At 47.7% G+C, this 11,712-nt stretch overlaps 1 protein-coding gene across 2 annotated transcripts in view; it reads left to right on the top strand.

The window, feature by feature from the left end:
* Positions 1-10,309, top strand: part of Tmem92 (transmembrane protein 92) — a 23,890-nt gene extending 13,581 nt beyond the window's left edge. The window contains exons 1-5 of one of the 2 annotated variants that reach the window (XM_021214084.1): positions 6,265-6,345; positions 9,094-9,116; positions 9,581-9,679; positions 9,823-10,021; positions 10,208-10,309. In XM_021214084.1, the coding sequence (XP_021069743.1) occupies positions 6,265-6,345; positions 9,094-9,116; positions 9,581-9,679; positions 9,823-10,021; positions 10,208-10,309 (504 nt within the window). Of the gene's footprint in view, positions 1-6,264; positions 6,346-9,093; positions 9,117-9,580; positions 9,680-9,822; positions 10,022-10,207 lie in introns of those variants that run through there. The other variant, XM_021214083.1, reaches the window with a different exon arrangement.
* The last annotated feature ends 1,403 nt before the right edge of the window (positions 10,310-11,712 follow it).

Below are 11,712 nucleotides of genomic sequence, written 5' to 3'. Positions count from 1 at the left end.
GACCAACCCTTAACAGAGATCTTTTGAGGCAGGAAGATACATCTTTTTTAAAAAAAAAAAAAAAACGATTTACTTATTTATTATATGTAAGTACACTGTAGCTGTCTTCAGACACTCCATAAGTGTGAGTCAGATCTTGTTATGGATGGTTATGAGCCACCATGTGGTTGCTGGGATTTGAACTCCGGACCTTTGGAAGAGCAGTCGGTTGCTCTTACCCACTGAGCCATTTCACCAGCCCAGGAAGATACATCTTAAATCTGAGCAAATCCATTCCTTATTGGCATTAGATTTGGTTTCTTCAGGATTTTCATGCAGACTGAAGACGAGAGGAGACATCCAGCGCTGTGGACTGACTGACTACTAGATTCTTGGAGTCCCCATTAGTGGACAGCCATTGTTAGCTTAACTCCAGCCTGGAAGCCATTCCAATAAATCCCTTTTCTATATATAGAGAGAGTCATTATGTCATTTCTGTTCCTCTAGAGAACTCTGACTGTATAAAGGGCTGGTGGGAACTTTCTGCATTCAAGGAAACCCGGAAAAGGCCAATGCAATCAGCTCACATTGAAACTCCCTGACTCACCTGAGCTGAAGGGCTGAGGAGTCGGCCATGCAAGGAAACCACTTTATCCTCCTGTAGTACAGTGCCTTCCTGTCTTAGTGGACCATCAAACCCTGCCTTTCTTTCCTTCATCCCTAGGGAATGCTGACTTCTCCTCATTCCACAGCAACATGGGTTAAATGTGACTTTGCCTCATTATCTAGACAACTGGGAGAACTGGGCTTCTCCTCCAAGAAGCAGAGATGGAGACATTACTAAGAGGTGCAGAAGTGGGTGCTACTGGGCAGGGTGTGTACCAGAGAGAGTGTTGATGAAGTCTGACAGCTTTTAGTAATTTTGTGTGAGTGTGTGTGTGTGTGTGTGTGTGTGTGTAGCCCTAGGTGTCCTGGAATTCGCTTTGCATACTGATCCGTTCTGTCATCATGAATTTTCATTGCTGCAGTGGTTACATATGTTTCCAGATGTGAACCTGGCCTTGTGGTACATGTATTTAATTCCAGCACTTAGGAAGGGGAGGCAGGTGGATCTCTGTGAGTTCAAGGCCATCATGGTTGACATGGTCTACATAGTCGGTTCCAGGCCAGCCAGTGCTACATAGTGAGACCCTTCCTCAAACAAAGAGACAAACAAACAAACACAACTCACACAAATAGAAAAAAGAAAGGGTGTGTGTAGGGAGAGATCTATATGACTTAAAGTAGAAATGTAGCTAGTTTGTACCCATGTCCTCACTTGATTTTGATACTTTGCACAACATGTAACCATCAGCCACCACAAAACAGTGTTACCTCTGGGAGAAGCTGGGCAAATGGAGCTTGAGACTGTGTGTACATATGTGTGTATTTTGTATTTATGTACGTGTTGTCTGTGTGCTTTATATAAGTAGTGTGTGTACGTGTTGTATTTGTGGGTATTGTGTATATAGTTTGTTGTTAGTTCTGTCAACTTGATATAGCCTCGGATCACAGGCCGAGCCTCAATGAGGATTGGCTACGTCATGGTAGCCTGTGGGAGGGACTATGCGAGTTCTCTTGTATTAACTGGAGGGTGAAGGTCCACACTAATGGGAGTGGAACCTTCTCTTAGTTTGCCTTCTGTTTTCTTGCCCTTCACTCTCTCTGGTCAGTTCAGCTACCCTGTTGCTGCCTCTCCTGGTTCCTTCAGTGATANTAGAACCAGCTTCATCTGGCTTCAGAGGTTGACTGTGGACCAGCAGCTGTCCAGGATTGCTCCAGGAACCAGCTGTGGANGCTCAGGCACCCAGCCCCATGGACTGAGCAAGCAAGTCTGTGAACATTCCATTCTGTACCCACAATCCTTTCTCTGTGCTGTTGGCTGCGAATGGGAGCAGCTGCTTCAAAGCCCCTGCTACTGTAACCTCCCTGCAGGATGAACTCTAAGCTTGAGCTGTAAGCAGGATGAAGTCCTTTGTCCTCCAAGGGGCTTTCTGTCCGGATAATAATTATCACAGCAGTGAAGCTGGGACAGTGCACATATGTGTTATGCATGTGTGTGTCCACTCAAGGTTACATGTGGAGGTCAGAGGGCTGTGGAGATGCCTTATCCTCTTCTATCAAGCTACATTTACTTACTTACTTACTTACTTACTTACTTACTTACTTACTTAATCATTTTTGAGTTGAGCTTCTTATCTAACCCAGAGTTCACCATTTCAGATGAGCTGGCTGGACAGGAAGTCTCTAGGATCCACCCACCAGCACTGGGTTAATAAGTAATATGTGTGACCACAATCTGGTTGTTACATTGATGCTGGGAATCCAGACTCAGGTCCCCACCATTGTTCAGGAAGCACTGGCCCCTAAACAATCGATGCTGGGCCCTGAATACTCCAGGTACAGGTGCTTTATGTAGAATTCTCAGTCCTGCCCTGTGAGACTGAATGGTAGAATTATAGATGTGTCCTGTCACCTGCTGGCTTGTTGACCAATCATGTGACTTCCTGTGAATATACTGACTTTAGACATTAATAGTTTTTTGGTTTTGTTTTCCTTTGATTTGTTTTCTGCCCTGTAGGCTCCTGTACCACTCCCAAGTGCTGGGATTAAAGACTTGTGCCACCACTCGAGGCTGTAGATTGACCTTGAAATTAGAGATCTGCATGCCTCTGTCTCCTACAATTCTGGATTTAAGATGTGTACTAGCATCTCTGGGTTTAAACATTTCTTCACCTAGAACCTGCTTTGCCCCAGGCTGGCCTTGAACTCAGAGATCTGTTTGGCTTTGTCTCCTGGGATTAAAGGTATGTATCACCATGCCTGGATCTAAATTTATCTGGGTAGGATGTTGCCCCCAACTCCCTTAAACTGTTATCTCCTAGAACATAGGATTCAGCTCCATTCCACTTCCTGGCGCCCCTTTAATATTTGAACCATATATTTTATATTTTTCATTTCTCAGCTTGCTATGTTCTTCATGAGACTTACCAGAGACTAAAGTCTCTGCTGAACTTGTTTGTGACTTCCTTTGTCAACGCAATTAATCTGAGTATCTTTACCATCATAGCCTTAGGCAGACTCTTCAGACAGGACAAAAAGTAGCTACATTCTTCACCAGAACACCACATATTTAAATTCTTCACTGAAACCTCTTGGGCCAGGTTGGAGTGGTGGCTCTGGGGTTAAGAGCACTGGCTGCTCTTCCAGAGGTTCTGAGTTCAATTCCCAGCAACCGCATGGTGGCACACACCCATCTGTAAGGGGGTCTGATTCACATTTCTGGTGCGTCTGAAGACAGCTACAGTGTACTCATAAATAAAATAAATCTGAAAGAAAGAAAGAAAGAAAGAAAGAAAGAAAGAAAGAAAGAAAGAAAGAAAGAAAGAAAGAAAGAAAGAGAAAGAAAAAACTTGTGTCTGTACAGTTCAAATCATTCACAGTAACAAAGTCTTCCATATTCCTACTAGGATGTCCCATTAAGCCCCATTTAAAGCATCCCCACTGCTTTCCAAATCCAAAGTCCCAAACCCACATTCTTCCAAACAAAAGCATGCTCAGTCCTATCATAGCATTATCCCACTTCTGGTACCAACTTCTGTCTTAGTTAAGGTTTTACTGCTGTCAATAGACACCAAGACTAAGGCCACTCTTAGTCTCAACATTTAATTGGGGTTGGCTTACAGGTTCACAAGTTCAGCCCAGTTTCATCAAGCCAGGAACATGGTGGAATCCAGGCAGGGATGGTGCAGAAGTTGAGATTTCTACATCTTCATCTGAAGGCAGCTAACAGAATACTGGCTTCTAGACAGCTAGGATGAAGGTCTCAAAGTTCACAACCACAGTAACACACTTACTCCAACAAGGCCACACCTTCCAATAGAACCACTCTCCTGGCCAATCACACATAAACCATCACACAAGTAAACTTTGGTATGATCTAAATACAGCTTAAATTGCCTTTCCTTCTTCCGGCAACGTTCCATGTGGGTTAGATGTATGCCGGAAACTCAAAGGAAATACCACCAACCCCACTCTGCCCACCAGGGCGAGGGGTACCAGCTACTTCCCATCAGTTCTCCAAGCCACACATCCCCACCCCCTCTTCTCAACTACCAAGGTGCCTGACCTTCTCATCTTTCCTGAGACATAATTATAGAGGAGGCCCCAGACCAGCCTGGACAGAGTGGCAAGCAGCAGGTAATGAAAGGCCATAGAAATATGTATCAGGATGGCAACAGAGACAGTGGGACTTGGGCAGAGGCAGGAGGGCCAGAAGTCCAAGTTAGCAACAATTTCACTCAGGAGACAGAAGTGTGAGTGTTGTTGGGAAGTTTCAGCACTTCCCCAAGCAGGTTCCACCTCAGCAGGGGGAAAGGGGCTTCAGCTGGACTCCATTACTAACTACAGGGGGGTTGGCACGAGGCATACTCCCTCCCACCCCCTTTTCTCTCCCTAGACTCAGCCTTCAGAGATAGCAAATAGAGAGGGGATTCCCAGGGGCCTCATTCCAATTGCACTTGGCTTGGCTCTGCAAGGTTCTTGTTAAGCGCTAGAAGGGGCCAAGGGATAATGAGAAACAGAGGCAGAAACAGGGAGAGAGCCCAGAGGCCAATTCCTTGGAGGAGAATGAGCAAACTAGGGTCCCTGAGCCACAGGAGTACAGGGACCAAAGCAGTCAAGGAAATTCGGGAAAACCAAAACAGACTTCTTCTACTGGTGGTGGATGATAGAGTAAAACAGGAGGAAAAAGAGAGGAGCTCAAATGGGTGCCTTTGGAGGCCGCAAAACACTGAAATTGGAAAACAGAGACTGGCAGGAAAGGCAGGGCTTGGAAAGTCACTCAGAATGACAGGGAAAGGGGGAGCCAGAAGTCAGGGGAAGTCTCCAAGAAGCTTCCTGGTTCCCAGGAGCCAAGTTAGAGTGGACAGGTAACAGGAGCTATGAGATGCACCTCGCACTAAAACCAGAGCTTCTAAGGCGACCTTCCTGTGTCCCCAGACCAGAGAGCTATCCAGCCACTGCCTCATTGTGCCCATTCTGAGAGCTTGGCTGTCACATGTCTCTCTTCTATCCTTGACAGTCATCATGCATCTACCTGTCCAGGGGTCTTTCTTGCAAGGGGCCCCAGAGCCTCTCAGGTCAAGTCCCAGGTCCCTGTGCACACCTTGGCGCTGTCCGATGCTGCCACCTGGCGGCCATATTCCGACTGCTTGAATTCTACCATGAATCTCACCTGGCCTGCTGACTCTGATATAGAGCTATTGGCTTTTGGCTACACTGGACAAAGCCCTGAGTCTCGATATTCTTCATTCATAAAGGAACTGTACCATCATCCCACCCCCCAAAATTGCAAATGTTGAAAACAGAGGGGGATCTCTGTGAGTTCCAGGATAGCCTGCTCTATGTAGTGAGTTCCAGGACAATGTAAAGAGACTGTCCCCAAAACAAAACCAACAAAGAAAACAAAACAAAATTCGGGTTTTCAGACTTGGTGGATAGTGCATTTCCCCACCAAATCACCTGGCTGGCCTTACTGGTTTGTTTTGGTATGGTTTTGTTTAGGGTTTATTTATTTCCTTTTTATGTGTATGAGTATTTCTTGCATAGATGTATGTCGACCACACGTATGCCTGATGCCATCAGAGTTCAGAAGAGGGTATCATCTAGAAGTAGAGTTTCACATGCTTGTGAGTCATCTTGTATATAGATGCTGGACACTACATCCAGGTCTAAGGACAACTGCTCTTAACCTCTGAGTCAATGTCCCAGACTCTTCAGCCTCCCGACCTCCACCTGGCATGTTTTTTTTTTTTTTTTTAAATCCGGACTGCTCCCTGGCTGGGATCTCACTAATTACATCATACTAGCATTGAACTCACAGAGATTTGCCTCCTCCCAGGTGGATTAATGGTTGTTTTAACCACGCCCTGCTCTATCCACCATTTAAGCACAGCCCAGCAGAGGGACTTCCAGAGAGCTCTGCTCCGTCCAACTTAACAAGGCTAGCAAATCAACCTCTTCTGCCCTCCCAACTCCCAGTTCCTCAAACTTAAGCAAGGCCAGCTCCTCTCCACTTCTCTTCCCTGAGCACCTGTTTGACTTGAAGCCCAGGCCCAACCCAACTTCTCCATATTAACTCCACCCCTATCCTGAGGCTGGGCCCCATAGGTGGAGAGAAGTTGGAAAGGTCTTGCCCTGTGACTCTGCCCTTACACTCTGAAGTTCAGTGGTGCCCTTGACAGGATGCTGGACGCCTGGTTCCCAGGCACACTCACCTTGGTCTTAGTCCTGATTTCCAGGCTCCAACGAGTGAGCGCCAATGAGGTAAGTAAGACTTCTGTGACTTCTGGAGGACCCTATGGGGCAGAGGTTTGCCTCAGAGCACAATCCTGGCCTTTACTTGTCAGGAAATCCCTTAACTTCCTGTCTGTTGTGTTTGGGAGAAGTGGGGGTAGGGACCTCAGAGGGAGACCCTGGGGAAACTTGGGCCCATCTTGGCAGGGCTGTGTTGCTACCTGGGACCTGGCCCCAACCACAGCCCTGAATAAGATCTTTGACCCCTGGTTTAGTCTCGGCATGTCTTATTAAACCCTGAGTCAGGCTGAGGGACCTGAGGTCTTGCTTGTCTGGGTTAGGGGTCTCTCCTTGCCTGTTCCTCCATGGCTGGTGACCTTGGGTGTAGTTTATTGTCCCTCCCCGGGACTTATCTGTTTGTGTGCCAGGGAAGTGGAAGTTCTCACTTCTATGATTAGCCAGGAGACCTGGCTGCCTGGCTGGGTGGCCTCAGGCCTTGATCCCAGGGAAGCAGGATTTGAGCTCTTGTTCATGTTCAAACTCCAAGTGTCTTGGTTGGCAGGTTTTCCTCAGAGGTGCTCAGAACAAGCCTTTGTTGAATATAATCTTTTTGTTAGTTTGTAGTATTTTGAAACAAGGTTTCTGCAGCCCTGGCTCTCCTAGAGCTCTGTAGTCCAGGCTGGCCTCAACTCAGACATTGAATTTACAATCTCGGTTGAGAATCTGCTATGGCGGGTGGGGTAAGTGAAGTCCCAAGTCTGCTCCCCAGAACAGTATCCACTGGCTGTTGGGAACCTGTCCTCCATCCAGCCAAGGCCATGTATGAGTGAACCCAGGATCAAAACACTTCCATTCTGGGACCTCTGCCTCTTTTGTTGACCCCTCTCTGCATCTGCAAGTATAGACACTGTCAGACCTCCCAAACAGATCTAATCAATCCATATTAACTAAACCTCAGGCTCCCAACCATCCTGATCAGACCACCTGGTTAAGATGGGACAGGGAAGAATCCTGGTCCAGTTTATCAAACTTGTCAACTTTTTTTTTTTTTTTTTTGATACAGGGTCTCACTCTATAGATTATACTGACCTTGAATTTAACAGAGACCTGTTTTGGTACCTCAGCATTGGAATTAAAGGCAGTGTTCACCATGCCTGGCCTAACCACTGCTTAAGTATAGTTAGTATAGGAGCCCAGTGGTGTTAGCAGAGCATACCTTTAATCTCTGCAGTCTAGAGGCAAAGGCAGATGGATCTGAGTTCTAGGCCAGCCTGGTCTACAGAGCCAATTCCAGGACAGCCAGAGATCCACAGAGAAACGGATCCTTGAAAAACAAGTATGGTCCAAGACAAGAGTCAGATATTTGGAAGAGTTGCCGGGGGAAGGGGGGGAGAGACAGAGAGAGCCACAGAGAAAGACAGAGAGAAACCGAGAGGGAGGGAGAGAGACTGAGTTCATGGGGCCTTTGTGTTTTTAGCTTCCTGTATTCATCCTCACCAAGAACAGCTACTGTGAGCATAGAGAGGGAATGATCCCAGCTGTGACTGTCACCTGTCCTTTTGTCTTTTCCTTAGCAAAAGAAATGTTATTGTAAGGATCTTTTAGAAGAGCAAAAGCACTGGGCGTGGTGGCGCAGGCCTTTAATCCCAGCACTCGGGAGGCAGAGGCAGGTGGATTTCTGAGTTCAAGGCCAGCCTGGTCTACAAAGTGAGTTCCAGGACAGCCAGGGTTATACAGCCAGAAACCCTGTCTTGGGAAAAAAAAACATTAAAAAAAGAAGAGCAAAAGCTGGCTTCCTATTTTTTATTTGTTGAGAGAGGGTCTAGTTCTGGCTGCTCTAGAAGCTGTGGACTCCTGAGATTAAAGGCATGCACCCCCACACCTGGCAACAGCTTTAAGTGAAGTAGCCAGAGAGATCAATGCCTTGATACCTTGGGGAAGAGAGGCCTAATTAAGAGCTTAGTACTGCTATCAACAGGATGGGATTCTGTATGGAGACCTTGGGGTGCCCCAAAATACTGAAGGATACGGGGCAGGGGTTTCCAGTGGGGATCCGAGGATGAATAAGGCCTGATTATGTTTAGTGAACTCCCAGAGTTATCTCTTCCTGCGACACTGGATCATGGGGGTAGAGGCAGTAGGGGATTTATGTTGCTTCTTGGGGGGCTCTGAAGCTAAAGGTCCACTAAAGGAGGCTTCCTAGGCCAGTCTCCAACTGTGTGTGTGTGGGAGGGAGCCAGGTATAGTGGTCTACATCTTTATCCAGCGGTCTGAAGGCAGAGACAGGTAGATCTCAGAATTCCAGGATAGCCAGGGCAACACAGAGAGACACCTGCCTGTCTCAGTGAACACAAAAAATTGTGTGTGTGTGTGTATGTGTGTGTGTGTGTGTGTGTGTGTGTGTGTGTGTGTGAAGGAGCTTTCTTGGTAATTTGTGCCTTTAACCCCAGCATTTGGGGAGGCAGAGGAAAGCTGGAGTTGTTGACATTGGACATGGTAGTTGGAGGGAGGGAGAATCTCAGACCCACTGTGTGGAACAATGTCTTAGTAGAGAAAAGCCTCCAGTTCTCTTAGACAGAGTTTCTTCTTCCCAATCTGGCCTCAGACTGGCTCTGTAGCCTTGAAGAGTTCTGCCTCCTCTTGAGTTCTGTCATGACTGGCAGCACCCCTAGTTTCCGCACACCTACCTGAATTATCTGCATGCTGGACAAGCACTCTAACACCTGAGACTCAACTCCCAGGCTTTGAGCTCTGACCTCTGTCTTTTTCCTTCCACAGACTGTAACCACATGTGACATCTTGTAAGTATGGGGCTTTGTCCATAATTGTCACTAAAGTCAGGGGGGATGGGTGTGTGCTCAGATTCTGCCCTGGATAAGGGGACAGACACATAATTCAGCTTTTGCTGAAACCATAGCCCCTGTCAGCTTACTCAACCATTGGATCTGCCTGTCTGTAACTGCTGCTAATCCCCAACCTTTCATAGCTGGAGTAGGGAGTCAAATGAGCAATGTCCCACTTGTGCCTCCCATGTAAGTTCAGCCTCGGGACCATTCTGCCTGAGGAACAATGGCATACTGCCCTAATGAACTCTGAACTCAGGTCCCAAGTCCAGACCCCAGTTCCTCCCAGCGAACCCAGGATGGATCTATAGTTCACACCCACAAAGGGTGGCTGAGGGTCTAAGTGTCTAGGGAAGCAGGGACCCTTTGGTTTGACACTCTGATGCTATCAGTATTTCCCCATGTCTGTTTGTCCTGACTAGAAACTGCCCCAAAGGATTCACATGTTGTGACAATGACTGCTGCCCAGAAAGAAAGGTCTGGGGTCCTGAAATCTCGAATCCTAAATATGAACACTTCAGGTAAGCCCAGGGTCACCACTTCTGGGCATCTTCACTGAGGGCTGGGTCCATGGAAAACAGGGTGGGGGTGGGTGATGGAGGGGAGGTATGGCACAGGAGCATGGCCTGGGCATTTCTGACAACACCATCCCCTACCTCCCTAGGATTGTGGTCATCATCTTATTGGTCATACTACCCCTCTTGTGCATCTGTGGTCTACTGAGGTGCTTCTGTCCCAATTGTAGAAAACTACAGCATGACGTCAGAACAGCAGATCATCAGACATCTCCAACACAGCCCCCCGTTGCTCCCCTGGAGAACATTTGGGCCACCTCCTTGGATCCCCCACCAGCCTACAGTCAGGTGGGTCTTTTGGTCTTGGTGTTTCATAGCTGGGTGTTCAACATACTGAAATAATAGATGTGTGTTGGAGGGTGGGGTAAATGGATGGGGGGAGGAAGATAATGGATTGGTGAGGGCTCTGCTAACAATATTTGTCATTGTTTACCCAGACTCTAAATAAAATAAATTTCCCTTTTCCCCCTGTAGGTTGTTCTGAAGCCAACTCCCACAGAACAACCTCCTCCCTACACCCTCAGGCCTGAGGGCCCTGTTGGCCAGATGAGAGGGCATGCCTATGCAACCCTTTGAGCTACCTCACACACAAACCTCTTGGATCAAGCCNAGGACCCTGGAATGACTGCCTACCCCACCCATCATGTCTCTTGTCCTTTGATTTAATTTATTGTTTTTATACACTGTTACTCCTCCCCTTTTTTCATCTCTAAACTGGACCTATAATCTCTGTCCACACTAAAGGCTGCTGACATTTTAAGAACTGGGTGTGGCTGTGGTGGTGGTAGATCACTGCTAGTGGACCGCCCATCTTGACTGGACAGCTCACTCTGCCATCCTACAGCAGCACTTCTGTGCCTGGAAGAGATTGAAGACTGAACTGCACAGACTCTGAGCCATCTTCCAACCATGCCTGGGCAGAGAGGACCTCACTGTCCCTCTGTAGCAATGCAGAAGACACAGGGACTAAGTTTCCACAGCTGGCTGCTAAGCGGGCATGGAGATGAGGTCAGAGGCTGAGGAATCACTTCCAGCTTCTTCTTTGGTGACTGACTGCACTGACCCCCCCTGCCTGGAGGATGGAGCATCCATGATGTGAATGAATGTTTAAGCCTTCACCTTCCTGGGTCCTCCCGGGGCACTAAAGAAATGAACTGGGAAGCTTTGGTGATCCCGTTCTAGTCCTGTGACCTGCTTTCCTGGGAGGCCAGAACATGATGAATTATGAAACTCTAAGGGTGATACAGGCCAGAAAACCGCCTTCTGGAAGAAGGTAGGGTGGGGAGAAAGCCTGGAGGAGCCACCTTGGTTAGAGCTCCATGGAGTGAGGCTAAGGGAACACTTCCTTCCACATTCCTCTCTAGGAATGCACTGGAGGGAGAGAGGTGACAGACCCTACCTTGCTCCTCTTCCTGCTGAACCTTGGTTCCAGGTTCTAAATCCCAACCCTACTCAAAGTTAACTCCTGAAGGGAAGAAGGTTTTGTCCTGTGGCTGAGGAACTGAGCACAGCTCAGAGCTTGAATTGTCCTGAGGTGGTGGGCAGACTGAAGACAGCTCCTGGTGCCCTGGTCCCTTGGCATCTTACTCCTGTGTTTACTGTGTGCGCTGCAGAGGGCTGAACGCCAATGTTTCCCTCCAGACAGACAACACTACCAATACTCACTGCTTAGGTGTGCAGGCAGGGCAGGTGTGGCTGTCCTGGACTCCCTCTGTAGACCAGGCTGCCTTCAAATTCAGGGTCCCCAAGAATACTCATCCCTGTGCCATGACAGAAGTCCTCAGGACAGGGATTCCAGCTAGATTCGAGTTCTGAGAACTGAGCTCTGCCCTATCTGAGTAGGTCACCTCAGCCTGCTTGTCACCTACCTGACATTGAAAATGGTGTAGGGCTTTTATTTTTTTTAATTTATTTATTATTTTCTTTACATTTCAAATGCTATCCCGAAAGTTCCCTATACCCCCCCCGCCCCTGCTCCC

Source organism: Mus pahari, chromosome 14 (genome assembly GCF_900095145.1).
Source record: "Mus pahari chromosome 14, PAHARI_EIJ_v1.1, whole genome shotgun sequence".
Classification (NCBI taxonomy): Eukaryota; Metazoa; Chordata; class Mammalia; order Rodentia; family Muridae; genus Mus; species Mus pahari.
The sequence above is the reverse complement of the archived record's forward strand: the minus strand, read 5'-3'. Positions and strand labels throughout refer to the sequence as shown.